The sequence below is a fragment of the Pollicipes pollicipes genome, unplaced genomic scaffold, assembly GCF_011947565.3.
Source record: "Pollicipes pollicipes isolate AB1234 unplaced genomic scaffold, Ppol_2.1 Scaffold_2555;HRSCAF=2994_pilon_pilon_pilon, whole genome shotgun sequence".
Lineage (NCBI taxonomy): Eukaryota > Metazoa > Arthropoda > Thecostraca > Pollicipedomorpha > Pollicipedidae > Pollicipes > Pollicipes pollicipes.
Window position 1 is genome coordinate 38,766,444 of NW_023596136.1, and position 22,497 is coordinate 38,788,940.

At 45.5% G+C, this 22,497-nt stretch overlaps 1 protein-coding gene across 1 annotated transcript; it reads left to right on the forward strand.

Annotated features, from left to right (window-relative positions):
* The first annotated feature begins 4,723 nt into the window (after window positions 1–4,723).
* Window positions 4,724–14,430, forward strand: LOC119105120 (uncharacterized). Its single transcript, XM_037228696.1, has 5 exons — window positions 4,724–4,932; window positions 6,774–6,872; window positions 8,543–8,601; window positions 13,316–13,463; window positions 13,649–14,430. Exons 1-5 carry the CDS (start codon window positions 4,845–4,847, stop codon window positions 13,795–13,797), a joined length of 543 nt encoding a protein of 180 aa, XP_037084591.1. The 5' UTR covers window positions 4,724–4,844; the 3' UTR covers window positions 13,798–14,430.
* The last annotated feature ends 8,067 nt before the right edge of the window (window positions 14,431–22,497 follow it).

The following is a 22,497-nucleotide window of genomic DNA, read 5'->3' on the forward strand; positions in this document are numbered from 1 at the left end:
TGTTCACTTGATTGTGCACGTGTATTCGTGTTGCCGCCGTTATCTTTTCAGTGAAACCCTGCAATGTCAACTACAGCGAGTTTTTGACGAAAACGTTCTATGCACCCAGTATTATGCAGCTAAAGGAACACATTAAGATTGATTGCTACTTGCGCAACTCTGCACATTTCTCATAATTCGAGATGGCGGCGGCGGCCATTTTGAATGCTGGTGCCGTTTCAAAGTTTTATCTCGATGACTTGCAGGCCTGTGCGATGCCAATTTTCAAGGACTTTTGATCGCAGAGAGCCCATTTCTGCAGTCATTGTTTAAGGTACTGGGGCAAATCCGAGGTTAAATCGGAAGTCAAAGGTCAAACTTGATCAGGAATTCCTAAAATTCCGTCTTCTGATCGAAACATGTCGTTTGCTGTCTGCTCAGACTCGCAACAGCTGCACTAGTTGTAACCTATAATAATATGAAAATATTATGTATGTGCAACGTTTGTATGATAAGAGCCTGCCATCCTTGCATTATGATTTCGTCATTACGTAGTCCAGATTAGGAGAGAATCACTGACCAGTGGGAAATAATTTCGATGCCAGTAGAGTATTTCAAAGATTTATGCAAGGGAGGGCTGACTGTCAAGGTCATGGACAATGTCGCTTTCCACGGTATCAGGAACAAAACTAAACACTTTTAGATTAGCACTTGATGAGCTTACAACAGCATTGTAAAGCATGTGTAATCATATGGCTTCAGGCACAGACGGTTTCCGGACGGAGTTTTACAAAGTATTTTGGAAAGAGCTAAAACATCCGTCTTTCCGCATTACCATGCGGAAAACCGGAAAACTGGCACCCACAGTTAGGAGTGCGAATGTGTGGATTCATGAATGTTTCGCTCAGGAAATATGTGGTTGATAGTAATATCCCTTTTGCACGCGCGTTGTCCGTACGTTTAAGCATATATGCTCGTTGTATGTCCTAACCATCGCCCTGATTCGCCGTTTCACATAACTCGGACTGATAGGGGGAGAGGGGGTTTGATGCGACCCTCCCCTGGCATTTCCAAGCTTATAACGAAAGAGCTTAGCCGAAAACATAAGTATGTTGTTCTGTACACGATATCACGATTGGTACCAGTTTTTATGTTGGTGACAGGTCAAAGGTCGAGTTTTCCAGAAAACCGCACTTTGTGGCTTTACATACTGTTTATGAGACCATACCTTGTGGCGACACCAAACCTAACCAGGCGCGTGTCTTGTTCAATTCTGAGCACATCTGCAGTACAGTTCTCTTGCCGCCCGCCGCCCGAGCCAGCCGTATATCGCCTTGGAGTGTTAATCACAGACTGCCGCGGCTCCGAGACCAGAAAATCTAGGAACACGTTTTGATGTCAAAACACACACCATAATCGCCACCTATCATAGCGAGGGTTGAACATCATGTTATTACTGCGTCTGGTATCGGCAGCGATTTTCGTGAAAAGATCATCCTCATTTTGTTAATATCTGAGGAAGCCCTGGCAGCCAATGTAAGCAAAGCAATGTCGGCTCCGTCCTTATTTGCTCGCTCCTAGCTTGAGCCCACGCTGAAGCCGTCCTCAGAGACCATGTCCCTCGCATCTAGTCGTGATCTGCCCGTGGGCTGGTGTCGAAAGACTTGAGAGACTTTTCCCACCTAAACAACCAGAACGTCTTCATTTTGACGCGCCGAACTGTTTGCGCGCGCTTGGCGACAGACAGGTTACTGCAAATGAAAACGGCGCGAACGATTAATGATCGACCAAGGCAACCGATCACTGCCACTGCGTAAGACGGACTGCAGTGAGCGCATAAGACCGAGGGAATTAGGACAAAGGAACGGGTATGCAATTTTGATGCAATCACAATGGTTTTAAATATGCTCAGCTCCTTCCATCGTTTCTCCAAGTCTTTGGCAATGGATGTAAGAGCACACGGTGAGCTTACGGCAAGCCCAATGTATGGGGCATGCCACAAATGCTCTTGAACGGGAGACGCAATAATGCAGGCGTTGGGCGATTGGCAGCCGGTCGCATTTGGCGACACCGCGATAAATGCCAGAGTATCATGCTATTGCCAGTATTTGGCGGATACGTGGCTAGTAGGCGGCGGGGTAGCAGCAGGTTCTGCCAATTAATTTAATTTTTCCGCCATTTCACGCGGCAGCAGGCTTTCTCTGATGCATGTCTCGGTTAAGATAGCAACATACTGTGCATCTGCCTTTCTTCTCGCGGTTATCTAGTCTCCATGATATCTTGCCGAGTTGTGAACGGAGTTATCTAACGGGAAATGTGTGTAACCCAGGATCAGAGTGTGAATGTGTGAATTCATATAAGGCAATACTCAGAAATATGTGATCGGTGCTGATGTCTCTTCAGCATGTGTTTTGTACGTATATGTAAGTACCTACCTTCGCTGTGTCTTACCCATGATGTTATTGCTGCATTATATATCGGCAATGATGTTTCGTGTAAAGATTATTTTGTCGATAATTGCAACCATGTGAGGCAAGACTGTTTACTTTCTTCCACATTTACTTGCTCCTTGTTTGATTTCACGCCGAGTCCGCCTCTTAAACCAACTCCCACGCTACAAGCCGTGACCTGTTTGTGGTCCGGTGTTGGACGACTACTGCGCTTGAAAAACTTAAAGCGAGAAACTTCCCCGCCCGACTTATTATGAATCACATTAAAACATTATCCTCCATGCGCCAGACTTCGCGCTCGACGACAGGCAAGTTGGCGAGAACGATCAGCTGATCGGCCAAGGCAGCCGATGGCCATAACCGCGTGAGAATGCAGACGGCATTGGGCCCGACGTCGCATGAGACCAAAGGAAATATAACCGCGACACAGGTATATATAATATGGATGTGATAGCAAGAGTATTTGATATGCAAAGTTCGTTTCATCATTATTCCAAGTCTGTCTGTGTTGTAATATGCACAGTTCGTTTCATCACTTTACTGAATCCATAGACACTACAAGTCTTTTGTAACGGAGACAGGAAAACCGCGTGCGCAGGGCAAGAGAGCATTATAGATATAGAGCCGAGCACAATACAGAGAGCATTTTGTGCGGTGCTCATTGCGAACGCTCTTGAAACGGGAGGTGCGTTAGAGTGGGCAATAGGTGCCTATCAGCGTGCGTGCCTGTTTGCGTGCGTACCTGAGCCACTGGTTGTAGTTGGCCTGTTGACTTGAAGGAGACATGCACTTAGAGCCTGGGTGGGGAGAGTTTAGAGGCAGCATGGCTCAGTACACACATATCTCGTGCCAAAACGCACCAGTTACATAGCATCTACAGATAACACAGCACGGTGTATACTCAGACCCACGCCAAAGTGACATAAATGGGGCTTATGTATGGAGCCGAATGGCAAATTGGATGAAAATAACGAGATACGCATTGAAGACGTGAGGCGCGCCTTGTCAACCGACCTTGACCAACATCTTCGGTTGACAAATGGACGATCAAAAGTGCTGGTGGCGGGATCGAGTAATGGGGCTATGCTCCCCGTCCCATGGGGCGAGGGGGCAACAAAATGTCATGTTGAAGAGGCTCTGCAATCCTCATTTCGGATGCAGGTAACCTTTACGTTCAAAATGCCAAAAAAATTCAGGGGCACCACAAATGACCACGAATATTTATCGATAGGCACCGAAATTCGGGGACACCACAACCAGTCCCATACCCTCATTTTCCTAGGATACCTAATTACAGGGATGCAGCAATTTTGTGCATTGGGCTATGGGGCATCAAAGCGGTCAGTTTCGGGCACCATAACTTTCATTTCGAAGCACCATAATCTTTATTTTGAAGGCCCCGTTTATCCAAGTGAGCTATTCAAACCCCCCAAAACTTTGATTTTGAATGTTTAGAAGTTTGGGGATCCAAATCCCTTTCCCCAAATCTTGTGTCCTTCTCAACATGAGGTATTACCGGGGTCTGCCATGTTCTTGCGCCCAGACGCCGGCCACGGCTGTGACGTATTCCTGTCAAGGCTGAGCTTGGTACGAGGCGGATTAGTATAGCGCTGCTCTAACGCGTCCATGAAAATGATGATGTGGGATACTATTACACTGGGTACCAACGGCGGCGAAGCACAGCTGGATATGCAACACTAACCACAGATCGCAGCTGCCATTGTAAAGCTAAGATTCATTGCGATTCGCAGAAGGCTTCGGGGAGTTCCCGAATGCAGGATGAGGTGCAAAGCATACCTGAGTGAAAGTCCCGCAAACATTTCCTGCTAAATTTGTCGGTATGCTGAAGCTTCCAACCGCATCACAGAAGACAGAGTGACGACGACACTGCTCCAGCTTTTTGCCAATTGTGCTGAGAGGGTCCATTGCTTCTTCTACAACTGACATTGAAGTTATAGTGGGAGTTTCATTACCAGGGGTGGCTCGGAGAGGCCCACTCCACGTACCGCTGAACTGTAGCGGTACGTGGAGTGGGCTGTACTGCGTGAGACCCATCATGGGTGTATCCACGACTCTGACGTTGGGAGCACAAATCAGGATTGGAGCTGTGAAACGGGAATCTGGGGTGACAACCTAGCCCCAAAGTGACATTTTTAATGAAAAGACGCGAAACAGATGCATTCCGCGCGACACATCGGGGACAGAATCACTTTAGGAAGAGGGGGCGGGACATCAGCCCCCTCCCCCCTTCCTCACTGGTTTCACCCATATTCCCAATCGTTAAGGCTCGTCTGCCAGGGCGCCTGCTCGGTTTCGGACGGTACCGAGCGCCTCCGGCTGCTGGTCAGCCCGGGTGGAACAGGCGGCGGCCGCTCCACGGGGCACCACTCTGTCCCGGACGAGCGCTGCGACACCATGCGACCATCCGCGCTGCAGCTGACGCTTTGTCTGTTGGCCGTCGCTCTTGGAGGTGACGTGCCGCAGGATCCGAGCGGCCGACGCGGTACGTGACCCGCCCGTGTCTGGTGCGTGACGCGCCTGTGTCTGGTACGTGACCCGCCCATGTCTGGTACGTGACCCGCCCATGTCTGGTACGTGTCGCGCCTGTATCTGGAACGTGACCCATCCGTTTCTGGTACGTGACCCGCCCACGTCTTGCCCGTGACCCGCCCGTGTCTGGTACGTGATCCGCCCGTGTCTGGTATGTGACCCACCCGTGTCCGGTACGTGACCCGCCTATGTCTGGTGTCGCACGCTCTCCCGTTGCCGCCACCGCGGTCTGCCCATCGGTTTCGCGGATGTAGATGTGATGTAAGGTGTTCAGTACATTTATATTGTTCCGAACTATCCGTGGTCCGGTTTTTGTGAGTTAGGTAGGCAAGTAATGCCGGTGATTTTGGGCCGAGTAAGGTCCTCTTCAGGGACAAAAAGGACTGAAGTGATAATTGCTTGCCCACAGATTATTCAAGTCTCGCAGCAACGAGATTTGTGCTCGCCCCAGATGTTTTGACATAACAGCAGAACAGCTGGAGCTGTAGCCATCAAATCCCTAACGCTGCGTGGCATATCAATCTACAAACATGCTGGAACAGTTTTCGATTCATTTTAGGCCATACCAATGAGTACCACGCGGTCAACATGACGTTTGTAAAGGCTGGGATATGCATAAAACATCATTTAGTAACGTATTTTTCATGTCACAAATCCTTGAACGTTTGGACATTTTTGTTTGCGTAACCAGTTTTCATCTACCTAGCAAAACGTCTCCACGGCTACCCCCTGAACACGAACGCACTTCGATAAACTCCAGATCGACCTTCACCTGATACGGTTTCAAATGCCTTGCAAACAGCGTGTGTAGCCACTGAGCGCGGGAAGAGAAGACTGTCTCTACTTCTCAGGCCACGATGGTTGCGTGAAGGACATCGACCTGAATGGCAGACAATTTTCAAGACTACCCGCCAGATAGCGTGTGCTTGGGTAACTTTAAGCATCCTTGCGAGCGCTTCTGAAATGGACATTTCAATAAAGCACTGCAGTATTTCTGTCGCCGGCGATATTCTTGGCACTGTCGAGGTTGTAACTTAGTGGAATACTGACTGCTTATTGCGACAAGAGGAAATACTTCTTGATGACGACAAACTGCAAACTGAGGCGCTTTTACATCTCACACATTTCAGATCATGGGAGCGATATCAAACGGGCGGAAGAATTCCTTCATAAGCGTGAAATTACAACTAAAAAACGTCGGACAGTTTGTTAACAAATCTTGAAGAGAAAGGTTGCAATATCGTTAGATTATTATAGCTGAATGGTCTCGGTACAATTCACCGTAAATGGAATACACATGGAGTTCAGATATCGCACTAAACGAATTTCGACCTTAAAAAGCTTCCATTCCAGATCACCTTAGTTTAGGGTGTACAAAAAACGTATTCGGTATGTACAACGACCTAAGATTATGAACCTATCCTGTTAGCTGCTTACCAGTTCTTCCGTAAAACTAATAGCCGTTGTCTATCTGAGCTGGCTTTGTTACATATCCTCTAATAATCCGTGCCAAACCATCAGCATTAGCTCATGTTAAGCTTTTAGATCTGGCAATTTTGTTAAATGCGAAATCACATGTGTAAATCATTTCTTGATGCCAATCATTTGTGGCAGTGTCATTCCATAGGGTTAACAACTTAGTTCGTACGTAGGGGTTTACCAAAATGCAAGGTGTATGCAAAACTTTCCCTACACCATTTATATTGCACTATATTACACTGTTGCACTAGATTACTCTATTAGCGACAGTCTGTTCATACATGTGTGACAATATGTTCTGTATATGTTCCGCAGACGGATTGTTCGGATGGCCGTTGCTGAAGATTACAAAAACCACGACGAAAACACACACCAGCGTCATCATCGCGCCTAATCGATGTCTGCAGCTTTTAGGTTTGTATCGAAACCTCAATGCCTTTCACCCTTGACACACCAAAACATGATATTTCATACACACTGCCTGTTTATGTATCACATCAAATCACGGCTTGCTTGTCAGCCTGCTTTAACTACATTTTGACATTTTTTGGCTATAGCAGGTCTTATCGGTTAAAGCCTGCATAAATTGACAGAAGCTTGAAAAGCTGCAGTTGTTCCTCTGTACTCACCATGTCACACATTTATATTCAAACGTTTCATACCAGGCAAAACTTCCAGAAGCAGCGTGTTGTCATGATAACATGATCCAAATATGTGGTTTATTTCGCCATTGAGGCTGGTCCAATTGCATCTGAACTTGCGCCCAAGGAAAAGTGACCCAGACTTGCGCTATGCAATGCAACTACCCAATGTACAACCAAATACAGTGCGTTGCAACGTTGATGTATGAATGCGTCGTCCAGCAGTAGATAAAGACGTGAAAATAAGCACCAATGAGCAGAACATGTAAATGAGCTTAACAATAATGAGCACAGCCAAAACTGTTTCAAGTCAAGAATTATCTCTTTCATTAAAATTGCAACAATCATTGCAAGGGATGTTTCGCACACAAAATGATGCTGCTCTTTCGCCTTCGCCATACCTTTATGGAACCCAAAGCAGGACATACCGAGCCTATCAGCCATGCAGCGGCATGACAGATACTGTGAAAATTGTGCACGGAAACCACCACTCTCGTGGTATGCCTAGGCGGTGGAGGCACTGAGCCATGGCGCCTTAGAAGGCGAAAATAGCTGTTGTCCAGTTTTGCTGTGGGTTGACGCTGTCTAGTTTTGCTGTGGGCTGACGCTGGAAACTTGAGTTTTGCCGCTCGAAAACTGGATGCCACATTATCTGAGGTGATGCCTTCTAAGAACGTCACAACAGACAGGATGTTGATATTTTAAGTCATTCGTTTTCATACTTTGCGTATGCGCTTCATCTCGAAAAAAACATCTGGGCATTGAGTCCCTTGTTAAATAGTGAAAGTTCCATCTGTCGGCATGATAATTGTTTGATGTCAGATGCAGTTGTGTTTGGCAGCGTTTTTATAATTATGTTTATAACAATATGAGCGCTTCACAAAATAGAAGAAAGGAAAACAAATTGACCGCCGCACTGTATTTCGTCATGCTCGCCATAGATTTAACAAATCACCTGCTAGCATGAGACAGTCAGATTGTGGCCAAAACGTACATTTAAGCCGTATAATTCAGAAGGGGATCTTAAGGTTGGACCCATAAGTCTTAGGTTCCAGACTTTCTCAAATCCAGAGCCCTTTGAATTTTCTGAATGATCCATTGTAAATAGGATACGTTTTTAGGTGCTACCAAAAGGTCTCCCAGAACCCCAGACCACTTACATAATGTCATCGAAAAACCATTCGGAATCCAAGATTTTTGTTGCATTTTTGTGTTGATTTTCAGCTCAGTAACTAAGTTTATCAATGCGTTTGACTCACATTAGTCGTGTCTGCAGTCGCTCCATACAGCCATGTGAGCGCAATCGCGTGCCGTCATGACTGTATTATGTACATGGGCCTCCAACATATCAAATGTACACGATGCGCATTTGCGGCTGAGGCGCATTGAGCTATTACAATTGCAAATCACACACCTAGTCACCAACGATTTGTGCTATTTCAGGTACATTAACCGTGTGTGGAGGAGGACGGAGAAGGAGGTCTCACGCCGTTATTCCAAAGGTATACACCAAGTTGCAAAAGCAGCCTCGGTCCTTTTGCCTTATCCCCGGTCCTGTTGCCTTTTGCCTCGGTCCTGTCGCCCTGATTCGTTCTTTCTCATGACGAAAACATATGTGGGGGTGTAACGGTCCTTCTTCCATTTATGAACTGAGAATGGTGGAGCCTCGCGGAAAAAAGACAGTGAATTGGTCCTGACTCTTCAGATCTCGCTAATGGTAATACATGGCGCTGCATCATGCTGCTCTCAATGATCAGCACCCTCAATGTCAGATTAACTTCAAGGTTTCCCGAAAATCGAAATGTTGTATACCTATATCCCAATATTTACGGTATGATGTCAGGTGGCAGTATGAAGCCTACGTAGGCATGATCCCTCCCCGTTTCATTTTGGGCTTGGCGATGTATTTGTGTGTGTGTGTGTGTTCCAGCATATGTTAAAGGGAATGATGTTCCACACTTGAAGATATTGAGGCAAGCATCAGTTATGATGAAAAAGACTCGCTTGCAGCTACTGGTATGCATTCAAGTGCAAAGACCGCTCTAGACAACAGGAGAGATAGCAGTAGCGGTGCTCCCCGAGCACCGCCAATGCCAGTGTGCTCCCTGAACAAAACATGGCTATGCGCTTGTGTTTTGGCCCTTTTTCGTGGTGTTCTTGCATATTTCTGTGTTTCAAGACGTTTTCTGGTGCTCTCTTGCTCGGTTATGGCGTTGTTCTTAATCTACTCGATTACAGGCCTGTTTCCGCAATAATTAGCACAGGTGTTCAACGTCTTGTAATATATGGCACAAAACATGAATACTGATAAATCGTGAATCATTAAATGCAAAACTTACGGTTTCTTGGAGAAAACGTTGACCCGTCTTCGACTTAGTCACACAAGGCTCACTCATTTATTTATATTTGAAACAGCCTCTTCTCCTTTTCCATCCATGTGAGCGCCCTCTCACGGTGGGATATATTCTTCTCGAATGAGGTGAATGCAGACAACAATGAGTATTCTGCAGATCTATTGCCGTCAACGTTGTCAATCCAGGAATTATCTCTAAAGAAACGTTTTAGGTGATGATCACCCACATCCGCTTGACATTTTGTTTAGTTGCTTTTTAGACGCACGAACCTGCTTCGCACGACATGATTGCTCGTGGATAACGCCTTTTTTAGTTTCGTCTGCGGAGCGTGAAGTGGTCTGAACGGGCCGAAACGCCTAAACCAAACAAAGTGAAAGTTGTGATTCAACATTCGACCCTCTTTATCTCCTTCCCGCTCGTTTGTCCGGGGCGTGCTACGTGCACGAGCTAGAAGTGGACCGATAGGTCCCCTGGAGGGAGACCGACCGGGCAACCAGCGCACACCCCGCGAAGGGGTCCTTGCGCCGGCTAAGGCTCGGCGACTGCCCCCCCCCCCCCAAGGCGCATGAAGTCTTGCCCAACTGTTATCCCTCCTCCTTCGTCTCATCGCCCTCAAATGATCATTTCTGGCCTCAAGACTTATGCAAATGGCATCCGTCAAACTACCCTGATTGAAACTTGCACATCATTCTCAATATTTATTGACAGCCAATTAACGTCTATTTTATTCGGAAGTTTTGCTCGCGGACGCTAGACCCAGAAGGCTGGACTTTAAAACGAGTATCCGACCTGTTTTGCACTTTCATAGATAAATAAATCATTCGTGTCCGATCTGATCGGCTATACCAGTTTTCTAAAAATCTTCCCGAAAAGTTTGGGGAATTTATTTTAAGAAGCCGCCTTCACGGGAGAAATCCCATTGGACCCCCCCCCCCCCTCCCCCGCCTCCCCCCCCCGCACTATTATGAACGTAAGTTTTATCTTCCTTTTCCGAACCCGTGTGTTATCGCCAATGTCCGGTGTATTAAATTACATGAAAGCGAGGAAGATATACATTTATGAGGTCATTCTCACACCAACCCAACAAAAGGTGTGACATGGCTTTGATTTCTCCGCTATGGCGTGTGGCAGAGTGACTGTTCGGAGGGAACATCGCAGCTTTGGGAACTTTGGAATGCGCTGTTTACTTGGGTGCTTGTTTCGTCCAGGGTTTGTTTCCGTCCTTGTTTTTATAAGGACGGGAACATTGGCGACTTAGCTGGTTTAGGGCACATGTGTTTCACCAATGCACAGACCGCCGAAGGCTCACGCAGCACGCTGCGATAGCTACCAACGTTCATGTCTGCTGACAACATCCAGACGTAATCAACATGCCAATGTGGCATATGTCCGCCAGTGCAATCATGATGGCTAGGAGCTATTTTTCTTCATTTCCACTTCAGTCTTGCCTCACAGTAACTCACTCGTTACCCACTCTGGCCATCATGACCATCCATAGTTAACTCTCTCTTGCAATTGCATGGCCAGCTTAAAAGTGGTTTAATAGTTATGTAAATATGCTTATTTTGCTATTGTCCACCTTGGTTTGCGAATGCGTAATGTCAGCATGACACATTCAATAAATAACTGTGCTGGGGGATTAACTGCACTTGAACCATGTGTGTGGAGGCTGCAAATTGTGCAAGCGTTAAAAGATATTTCCTTATGTGCACTCAGCATTCGATGGCGGGTTTCCCCAAAATATTGCATAATAGTTACAGAAGAACACTGGACAATAGAAAATGCTTGGATGAGACGCTTAACTGCTTGAACGTTAAGATTGGTTGATATTCATGTCATCCTCTGATAGAAACATTGGCATGACAGCCTTTGATTGTTACTTTCAGCAACCTGCTTCAACATGCGGTGCACAGGATATTCTGGAATTGTTATGCAGTATTGCTAGTTGCATTATTTCCAGTTCTCGCACTTGTGTCTTACTTGCACCAATTACCACCCACATAACCGCATCTATCCAATTCAGCAAGCCATTTTTAGGTTTGCGATGATAGAAAAACACAACATAACGGTGCTTTGACCCTCCTGAACCAGCTGAACCTCTCCCAGTTTTCACATGCGCAGTTCAGCAAGAACACAGGGTAGAAAGTTGCATTGTTTTAAATTACTGCTCAGAGGTCGTCAACAGCTGATTATGTCAGATAACAACCCGCGACTACTGTCCTTTATCAGCTGTTTCAACGTGGCGTACCGACGTTGCGTAATCATGGCAAATTTTGGGAAACAACCCTTTACGTCTGGAGTGGAGCATTGTGCACATGATGACAAATAAGCTACACAATTTTCAGTCTTTATTTTTGCTCACGTGCATTGAGCAGCAACTTGCACAGCTGTTGGTCCACTCAGCCACACTCACCTGTGCTCGCAAAAAGTAAATGAAATAACATTAGTGCACATAATTCAATACAGTATACTATTTTCGTCGGCTGCAGTGTTGGCAAGGACAGGACATGATTTTTGAATTTCTGTTCTCATGGTTCACGATCTTAGCTTTTCATCAGTTCAGCTACATTTCGCAGGTTCTACACTTGCAGATTTTTAACAGGACCAGTGTAGCAGAAGGCACGTAATATTTTATTGTGCACCCATGAGGCATATCGGGCACAAAACAAGACACCTGTTTTTTTCTGTTTACTTGCATCAATGGCTTATATTTATAGACAATCACAACTTACTGTCGTTTCTAACAGCTGATCTGACGTAAGTTGCACTGCCGTTTTGCCATGATACTACGCAATATTTTGGAAAGACAAACCTTAACGTGTTAGAAACCGCTGTTTTCGCATTTTGAACGCCTTCATTCGCGATTTGCATACGGTGTGAAAGTCCACCAATCATCCAAAAGTGTCATCAAATTCGCAGTGATGAACGCCGCCTCGCGTGCCCTAAAATCATCCAAGGCCTTAGAAAAAGTCCAGCGCTGGTCTGAAATATTGACCGCGCCAGTTGGGCCCGAAAATGAATGAAATGGCTGTGCCCATAATATCCTGTTGGTGATGCAGTTTCGTTCCCAATGATATTTTTGTAAATGGCATGTGATAGTTCACCAGATGTTTCTAAAATTTGTCTCAAAGATGTGACACTTGAATATTCTCATTAGCCTTGAAAACGGCATGCCCAATGGGGTGGCAGGATTTGAATGGCGTTGCTATGGCGTCATGCAAGCGTAAGTGGCCTTAAAATACTCCACACGGAAGAGTCTGCACATATTCGCGGACACGTAGCTCAAACACTAAAAGTATTACGTCTCGAGAAGGGCAGGCTATGAACGGCACCGAGTTATTTTCAAAATGGCTCTCTTAGTTCCACACCCCGTACAAATGTGGACCACTTCCTTTAAAGGGAGTATTCCTAAACTTGGACACGATCACACATCATGCCGAAGGTGCCTCCTCAGAAAACCTTAGGACAGTTGCATTCATGCCCAAACTGTGAGCGTGATGATGAGTGCTCTGAATTAAGCTTTAAATCTTTGCATAAGACCGATTTCCATTCCTCCTCAAAGATCTTGGAGTATTTGGCGGAGCCTTACACGAGCGAGCGTCCTTGCATGGGTTAACGCCAAAACGCAGTGAAGTGCGCTCATTTTAAATTAGTTTGTGGTGTGGTGGCCACATCGATACTCTACCTCTACTCTATATATATATATATATATAGTAATATATATATATATAGAGTATATATATATACTCTATATATATATATATATATATACTCTAGCCTCTACTCAGTACCCTGAGTGGGCTCCCGTTTGAACACTCAAGCTTCCTCTCAAAGCTCCGTGAACGGATTGGCTCTTTCACAGGTGGAACCGGTGGACATTTCTCAGCAGATGGATCTCGTGACGATTGATAGCTCAATGAGGCAGCAGGATTTCGTGACAACACTGGATAGTTCCATGAGGCTGCACGAAGACACCGGCCCGCTTATTGATGACCAGCAAACACTTGCAGGTAAGAATGCGGCAGTGCAAAATATACACGGGGCGGACAGCTTGTTAAAGACGCAAATGCAGGTGCTCAAGACAAGTTGCGGATTCACCATGCTATTTGTCCTTGCTTGATTCATACGGGTTGCCATTTGACACGGGCGTCCCAGCGTCGATGCCCCTCTCACAGCCGCACGTGTCGTGTTTCAGAAGCCGGTGGAAACGACCCTCGTTTTCTCATCTACTCGCGAACAATTCACACGACGATTTTGAGTACTTCAACAAACGCCAACCTCATCGAAACATTGAGTGTGGCCTGCCTCCCGTTAGGCCTCGGGGAGGCGTTTCCGATGTGCTAAGATAAGCTCACATGACGAAATTCGTTGGCAGCAACATTGTGGTTGAAAAGCGTCGACAGGCTAGTGTTAAATTGACATGGCGCCCCGGGGCTTTGGCACAAGGAAGCATTTCCGAAAGAAAGTTCATGGTCTGGGACGTCAGCATTAATATTCACCGAGCATGCATTGGCATCATTCTTTGCATGCTACGTGTGGCCACATGTTATCATAAGGAGCATTGCTGTTTGTGTTGGTAGCGCTCCCTCGAGAACCTGTTAACCCCCCCCCCCCCGTGTTCACATGCGTGGTTCTCAACAATGCTAGTTGAGCTAATAGCTTTCAATGGTTTCTGTAGCTGCCATACACCGCTGTCGCAATATCACAGCACGTTGAATGCATTATGGAAAATGCATTGGACTTGATGTAAATATATATATATATATATATATATATATATATATATATATTGATTCCGTCGAATGTTTGGTGTAATTCCACAAAGGCTTGCACAGGAAGTGGCTGCATGGGACTAGCAGACTTGTTTGAACGCGTAGTATCTGTTACTGTTGCTGTATTGGGTGACGGGAGCGCTGTGGTTGTATGCCCGCCATCGCCTTCTGACGCGCTGAAATAAACGTAGAAAACCGCAACTGACAACGTATTTCGAATTCAACCTGCACTGAAAACGCATTTGTTGCGAGCAAAGCTAACAAACCAAACATTGTTACCGTCAGTTCCTATCCTTAAGCAGTCGAGGAATGGGCGGAGCCGTCAGTCACCTCCTGTTGAATGACCTTTTGAAGTCAAAGAAGTTTGCAGCTGTGACCAATATGACATACGGCGCAGATTTCATGAACGGGTCCTCATCTTTGAAATGAAACCCTCTCATCATCTTTGACAACAAAGCTCTGCATATCCACCGTAAAGGTGCGTTAGCAAAAGCGCCAGTGCGTTCACAAATATTTGTAGGAGTTTGATGGGTCAGATCAGTCGTTCAGGTCCTTGATAACCATAAAAGATGTAATTTTCATGCGATATATTTGGATATTTCGAACTTAACCAGCAAAGCTTACGTTCGAAACACTCAGAACGCTTCGAGAGGCGGAGGTATCTGAGTATCCAGGACCCTCGTCATTGGGGCCCGATAAACATTTGGTCGTTGGGACCTTTCCTGCCTTGCGTCAGGCTGATGCTATATAAACAATGTCAAGGCTCAAGACTACTAGAAAAGGCAACGCAGACGTAACGTCTCCATGGAACTAAAGTTTGGTAGCTTGCATTGTGGCTTTTGTTTGATGCTACGCAAAGGATGGTGGATACTAAAAACATGAATACGAACAGAGATTTCGCTAATGAACTGGGTAGCAATCCTGTCCTACATCTTTATTTCAATGTTATGTGAACAGATAGTCATGCATTTCAAATTTGAACCTTCTAAAGACGTATCAATAATGCTATCTGCCTCCAAAAAATAGATCGTACTAAATCACGTTTGCGAGGTCCAGTACCCGTGCCATATTCGTCGTAGTCAACGTGCTTGAACATTCATATGTAATACCTCTTTGTCAAATGCATATTTATTTGGAAATAAATGAACAGCATTACAGCCCAATTATTGTCGTCCTGCAGTATCTACATGGCGTGAAATACGAAAGTAACGTAAGGCGGGGAGGGCAGGGTGCCAAAAATTTCGCTGCTACTTTACAATGATCATCCTAGTCGTTGGTTAACTTGCAGATCCATAATGTCGGATAGGGTTAGGTGAAAAAGGTAGGTAGGGGGTTAAACCCTGTCTACCCTTACGTATCCCCGACCATTTCCCAGCTGGTATATTAGCCACCACCCTTTGACTGGCAAAAATTGCAAAACTGGCCAGAAATCGTCCTATTTTAAGGAAAATCTGCTATATTGAAATGAAATGACGCGCTCTGCATCTACGCCTCCTGGAATTCACCCCTCCCTGCTCCCATTAGGGCCAGTCAACCCCGCATTCACTCTGGCCACGCCCCTCTTAACGCTACAGGATGTGCATTCCAATTTCTCAGTGCGCGTCCCAGAGTGCTGCAAGGCCGTCTGGGCCGCTGTACCTCATCTCCACCCTATGTTGTTGCCGTTGCATGTTGTACTCTTTTGCACAGACTGTTTCTAAGCATTTCCGGCTAGACGTCTTTGGAATAAATTATTATAAAAAGGTCAACCCATATTTTCGTCGGTTGCAGGCTGGAACCGCGTTTCAGCAATGATTTTGTAGCTCTGGTGCAAACCAACGCCATTTCCCAGCTCAAAATGCTTAATTGAACGTGTTAAGTCGAAAAATCCGGGTTATCAAAATGCTTGTATTTAAACCGGCCCCCTAAGAACAGCGTTTTAACACCGCCGTAGCGTTGGTGCCATATGATTTAGTCCCATGATGACGTCACATTGTCGCCTACCCAGAATGTGGTAATGCGGGGACTTGGGCAAGGCCAAGGTTACCAACATGACAGGTGGATCCAGGGGGGTGTCATCCGCATCGGTTAACACTATCAAAAAGTGGCAACATCGAGCTTGCATGAGAATACAGGTAGTTTGGCAGCAAAGCCTGCATGACGTCAAGTATACCATATTTGATGACGTCAATGGCACGGAAGCCTCTCAATTAGCCAGCTGACTGCTACACAACCCACTAGTTTGAATGGTGAGTATGTTTTGGGGGCGTGCGGCTGGCGCTTCCCGGTTGGACTCTGAATGAGTGGTCCACGGTTTTTTCATGCAAACACAATGCGGGAAGGGAGGTTGAATCTCGGGATAGTTTGACCTGAGCAGAATGTTATATTCTTCCGTGGGGTGTACATAACTAGGGGGTTAAACTTCATGCGGCGTTTGTAGCGCATCGCGTGTCGCAGTTGCCTGGCTCTTTATATCAGTGGGTTGTGGCCAGTTGCCATGACTACGCTTCGCACGAGAGATCTCCTGAGCAGTTTGTCTTGAACAATTGGTAGCATTTAAAATGCTCGGTCTGTGAACATTTTATTATGCATATGTGTACAAACCCTGATGTAAAGAAACACTTGACAGTAGCATCATAAAGCCAATATCATAGGGTTTTACTGTGCTTACCTTGCTGCACTCATATCACTGTGATAAGAGCGAGAGCTATTGCAAATCAATATTGCAAATGGTCATATAATCGTACCTATAGGCAAAGTAAATTATGCAAGCTGAGCTGTTCAACTCTGCCACCAGACACAAACGGCACAGACAAGTCTACGGCTATCTAACGACAAGCCTGGTCATGGAATGCAATACGCCACAAACGCCGCATGACATATAAACCCATGTTATAGCATCATACATGCAAAAATCGTACGTTCTGATGATGCTTAACTGTTCCATGACTCACTGCTCATTCCAGAAATGTGTGCGAATGGCGAAATGACGGATAATTTCTTCTCAGTCCAACGGGGAACCGCCAGCCGCACGCCACCAAGACATGCCCACTATTAAAACTCATGGGTTGTGTAACAGTCAGCTCGCTAATTGGGAGGCTTCCGTGCCACTGACGTCATCAAATATGGTATACTTGACGTCATGCAGGCTTTACTTCCAAACTACCTCTTTTCTCAAGCAAGCTCTATGTTGCCACTTTTTCGGACCGGACGGTTCTACCTCGTTAGATAGCCTTGGGTGGATCCCACTTGTCTCGCCGCGCAAAGCGGTGATACGTTTGGCGCCACTTTCGCCACAATCAACGGCGTCACGTTGACTCGCGTCTAACGAACGTCAAGAACATGAAGTGGGTTTGAGTTGCTTTGATAAGCTTTTAAACGCTCATGGATATCTCCGTTATATTGCTGGTGCAACGCTGCCCACAGACTCAGGACAGCAAAAATATATCGTTTAATTACGGTTCGCCTATGCTTCGCTGCGCGAAGAGTTGTTGGCATCCATATTATTAGCAGCCGTTGGCATTCTTATTGCAAAGCGTCAAGCCGCATGACATGGCGTCTCAGTGATGAACAACGGGCTTTTCACGGCACGTTCACACTTCACGGCCCTACTGTATAATACGCTGCAGACTTCACAGTTGTCACCTGTTGTGTTCTGAGGTGCTGCGAAGTCTGTAGGTCTGCATCGCGCGGGTAAAAAGAGCCCATACGTAGCATCCTCAGACTGCAGCAGCTGAAGTCTGCAGAAGAGGCTGTTGACAAGTGACCCGTGTATTGGACATAAGCTGGGACACCACATGCCTATGAGCTGACATTTGGGGCGCGATCGTCATTTGATGAATATGCGGGGACCCGGCAGGCCACGATTAACGGAAGAAGATCGCTTAAGAAATGGCCTTGGTATGGTGAAGCAATAAAGCAACCACATGAACAGAGATCACAGTCTGTTGCGGCACTAAACTGGCGGCACTTTCCTATATTACGGAGTGTTCCACATTTGGGATTTTGGGTTACGGGGATTTGAACTGAGGCGGCCATTTTGAAGAGCATGCAGTGCAGGCCACAGCCATACCCCTTTGAGGTTTATACCCCTCTTTATTCTAAGCCTGACGCCCCCAAACTTGTACAGTATATTTCATACAGACTTTTCAAGATCACCCAGACATGCACGACGCCATAGAAACGTCACGCGAATAACGCCACCGCATTGAAGATGGAATGCTCAAAGTCAAAACAAATATTATTACTATATTTCCATGTCATACTAGGTCATGTCTAGCGTGCGTCAGCACGATTCATGTCATCAGTGGTCGCCAGTTGGCCCTCAACCGAATGCAATACGTCGATTGCGACCTCGGAACATAAATCACGGTTTTTGCTACATAATACAGGGAACTGGGCGACGTTACTAGTTATGTCGGAAATAAGGCTGGGAACCCAAAAACTTGGATTAACACCATCACGAAGCATGTGAATGCAAGGAAACAATATATAATCACGGAAAAATTGTAAAAACACCACGAGAAATGACCAAAGCATGAGCACATGACGGTATTCGGGTTTAGGAAATACGCCGCAGCAAAAAACCCTCCGTAAGTTTAAATAATACAAGTGAGTCAGCATGCCTGCCATAGTGGCAATTCTTACACTACTAGTCTGGCAGCGACTCTGATGTCATAAAGACGTTCCATGACGCAATGAAATGATGACACATTGCGGAACAATCACTAAGGAGTGAAATGTTGATAAGAGCAGTCTTTTACACTTAGAAACAAATCTGTTTGTATCTATAAAATATACTTAACAGGTGTTATGTAACCACCCGGCTACAGGCAACAACCTGTGGCAAAGGTGCACAGCTTTATGTGTGTCTGACGCACACCAAAGCAGCTGAATTGGAATGAGCAGCTAAGATAGATTTAGAGGACACATCATTGTTACTGTGAAAAACATCTGCAGCATTGATTCAAACCAATAAGGGCACCAAAAGGATCTTAGATTGTCCCGAACCGCACCCCAGCTATGCACATTCTTATCACAAGGCAACACGCATTGTTGACATATCATTTCTGCACCATCCTCCACTCAACATTTACCGCAATTATTACCAAAAATTGTGTTGATACAAATAATGCAATGGTGCGATGGGCATAATGCTGAGGATTGGGTCACTTCTGAGCATTCAGGATATTAAAAAACTTGACCCAAACTTCGACTTCTACAAATGTCACGATGCTGAAATCCTGCCTTAGATAAGCATCCATCCTACAATGCCACAGTGAAATTGCTAGCAGCGTACTCTGAATGATTACATTATTTCGGCATAAGATTTAGCAGTAAATCACAAAGATGTCCTTATCTAGCTGACCAACTGTGCATTTAAGGCACATCACAAAATATTGCACCCATAAGCTACAACATTTGCTACTTACATTTGATACACTTACCAAGCACAGGTTACTGTTTAATACAGAGTTTGTATTACAGGCAACTGCATGGAGCAATTGCATTTTGTTGAAGGGAATGTTCCACATTTGACGATATGAGATACCGAGATACGAGAGATACGATTCATGAGATATCCACATGAGATAAGCATCAGGTAGTGACGGGAAAAGCCTACTTGTAACCATTGGTAAGCTTCCAAGCTTTAAAAACCACCCTAAGTAGCAAAAGTTCAAAGTTTGTAAAAATGCCTCCACTACGTCATCGTCTGATGGCATCATGGAATGGTTTTGTGACGACAGCAATACCTGGCAGCATCTGGCAGCCGGACCTAACAAATACCTTCGAAACGCACGAAAGCTGACGCCAACAAGCCATTCCCGTCGCGGGCGCTGTGTTGGGGCGGCGGATCAGTGAATGGCTTGTTTGTGGATTTTTTGTCTCGGTACTGGTCGTGAGAGAAGCATTGGTGGGCTGTTTGACAGTACGCAACGTAGCGATCGCCAGCTCTTAGGGCGGACTACTAATATCAAAAAGCACGATATGCTGTGAAGACTGCCATGAATCTCGTACCGAAACCTGCCAAGGACTGTTGAGGATGTGAATACTGTGTTGTCGACTTAGTCCTTGCCTGCAGTGCTGTAAGCCTGACATTGATAGCTATGTGATGTGCTCAGTAGTTACTTCTTTCTTATTTGTAACTGGAAATGCAGCTGCATGGAGAAATTAATAAATATGTGTGATTGCTATGAATTGATTGCTAAAACATTATTATTTCTATGGTAAATATGGTAAGGTTGAGTTGCCAAAACTTTTTCTGCTTAGGATTATTTATGCAATTACCAGGTGAACCCTGTTATAACCGTTGTGGTGCAACAGCATTCTCACTTGTCGATAGTCCTTTGGCGCTGTTAAATCAGTTGCTACCAATCATTCATAAATTGTAAGCTGTTATCTCATAGGCTTGACATATAGTAGCCAACCAATGTGATACATTGTGTAATGGCACGGGTCAATAGTGCCATCGTGGCACTGCCGCGGTGCTGTACTGTGGCATGGCATAATGAACAACGATACTGGTTTTTGTACAGCAATCCCTGCTGTTTTCATAATACACTTCGTCATGAAAAGATGGGTCAAGCATGCATTCTGGCATTAACTCCGCATATGGCATATGACTGACCAAAAACACATGATATCATATACAAATCAGTTTCAGCAAAGCACGCAACCAATAATTGACACACTTGCTCAGCCTGTTTTGGAAATCCACAAAACATAGGTGACAAAGATGCAGACACGTCAGTCTGCTCCCACAGCCATGCAACAGCTGCAGCCATCAGACTGCTTTGCCTCAAAAATGTTGTTCACACAAGTAATAACACATGCATGAGAAGAAAATATTGCACTGTGAAATGGCAATGCAAACCTGCTCACCTTGCACAACTCTGGAGACGTGACAAGTGCCTGCAGTTATGGTTAGATCAGCGAAATGCAAGAAAGTGGATGAAGCTGTTGATACACACAAGGCTCATGATAAAAATATTTTTGAGTGCTATCCAAGAAACCAACAGCAATACTTCTCCAACTCTCAGCACCCAGCACCTCACAAGTTGCAGTGACTATGAGATTGATGACTCGCAAGCAATGCTTGCCTGCATTCAAAATTCGGAATTCTTAAGGGAAAGACAATTTTGCAAAGCTGTGTCATGTGAGCTTATATCAAGAATGTGCATCAGTGAGCTGCGCAGACCAGTCCCTAGTGCCAAACTGAAGTGCTTGTATAGCGGCATGCAATGGATTAATTACACGCTGTAATGCTTCAATAGGCTCAAAATGTTGCAAGATCATAATGAAGTAGCAAAATGCCTTTGCACACCCCCTGCAACATAGGTGCTAGGTGTTTCTTTCAGCTTACCAGCATCACCACCTTGTCCTGTTCAAACACGAACATAAAGATAGAGGCAGGTATCGATATATCACATTTTATTGGGAGCCAGAAGACTTAAAGAATACCAAAACAATGCTCTCTCTCGTAAGTACAAATCGCCCACGCACACTCCCTATCACATCAAGATCAATACAAGCCACTGGCACGCACCACCAGTGACCACACCCATTTCAAGCCAAGCCCCTGATTCACACCCTTCTGTAAAATAAGCGTGATTCCACACTTGTACAGCTCGCGGAACTGTCAAATTGCAGGTTTTCTCACCAGTTTCGCACAGGTTTCTGGTCATAGCACCACATATCACCGTGAGCTCCCTTCCAAACAGCCCCAAGGGGGTTCATGGTAATGCATATCAAGAGGTTGTGCTTGGACACAATTTTTTGTTCAAGATTTGCAATTTATCGTGCACCATGTGTCACATATTTAGCAATATATGCACATCATTATCTATATAATTACTGTAATTTTTCCTCAATCTTATGCCTGGCTAACGTATAAACCCGTGCAAGATTCTTTGCTCCGGTGCACACGGCTGCCAACCGAGCTGTCCGTTAGAACTACGTGAGTAGAAGAGGAAAAAACACCAACAGGAGAAAAAAGACAGAGTTGTCATTGCGTCTTGTTTTAAAAACATTCGGGATAGCGCCATTCCTTTTTCGGTGTCGTATTTTTTGCAGGACAGTGACTTTCTCTGTAACTTTGGCCCATGGCCTAGATATAAGGCTGACGAGGGGTGCCGCCTAACCCGAAAGTGCTCACGCTTACGTTTACGACACGTATTGAGCAGCGAAATCTTGCTAACGGTCAATCACCTTCCGCGGATTGTATCATATGTGCCGCATTATCGCTTTTGCGAATGCATCAGCGGCCATGTTGTTTTTGGCCAGTAAGCAGAAC

What these genes read in the sequence shown, in the direction of transcription:
- LOC119105120 (XM_037228696.1), top strand. Translation starts at nt 4,845, where the DNA reads ATGCGACCATCCGCGCTGCAGCTGACGCTTTGTCTGTTGGCCGTCGCT. An exon ending in CTCACGCCGTTATTCCAAAG is followed by an intron (nt 8,602 to 13,315) that starts GTATACACCAAG and finishes GCTCTTTCACAG; the next exon opens with GTGGAACCGGTGGACATTTC. An exon ending in TGACCAGCAAACACTTGCAG is followed by an intron (nt 13,464 to 13,648) that starts GTAAGAATGCGG and finishes GTCGTGTTTCAG; the next exon opens with AAGCCGGTGGAAACGACCCT.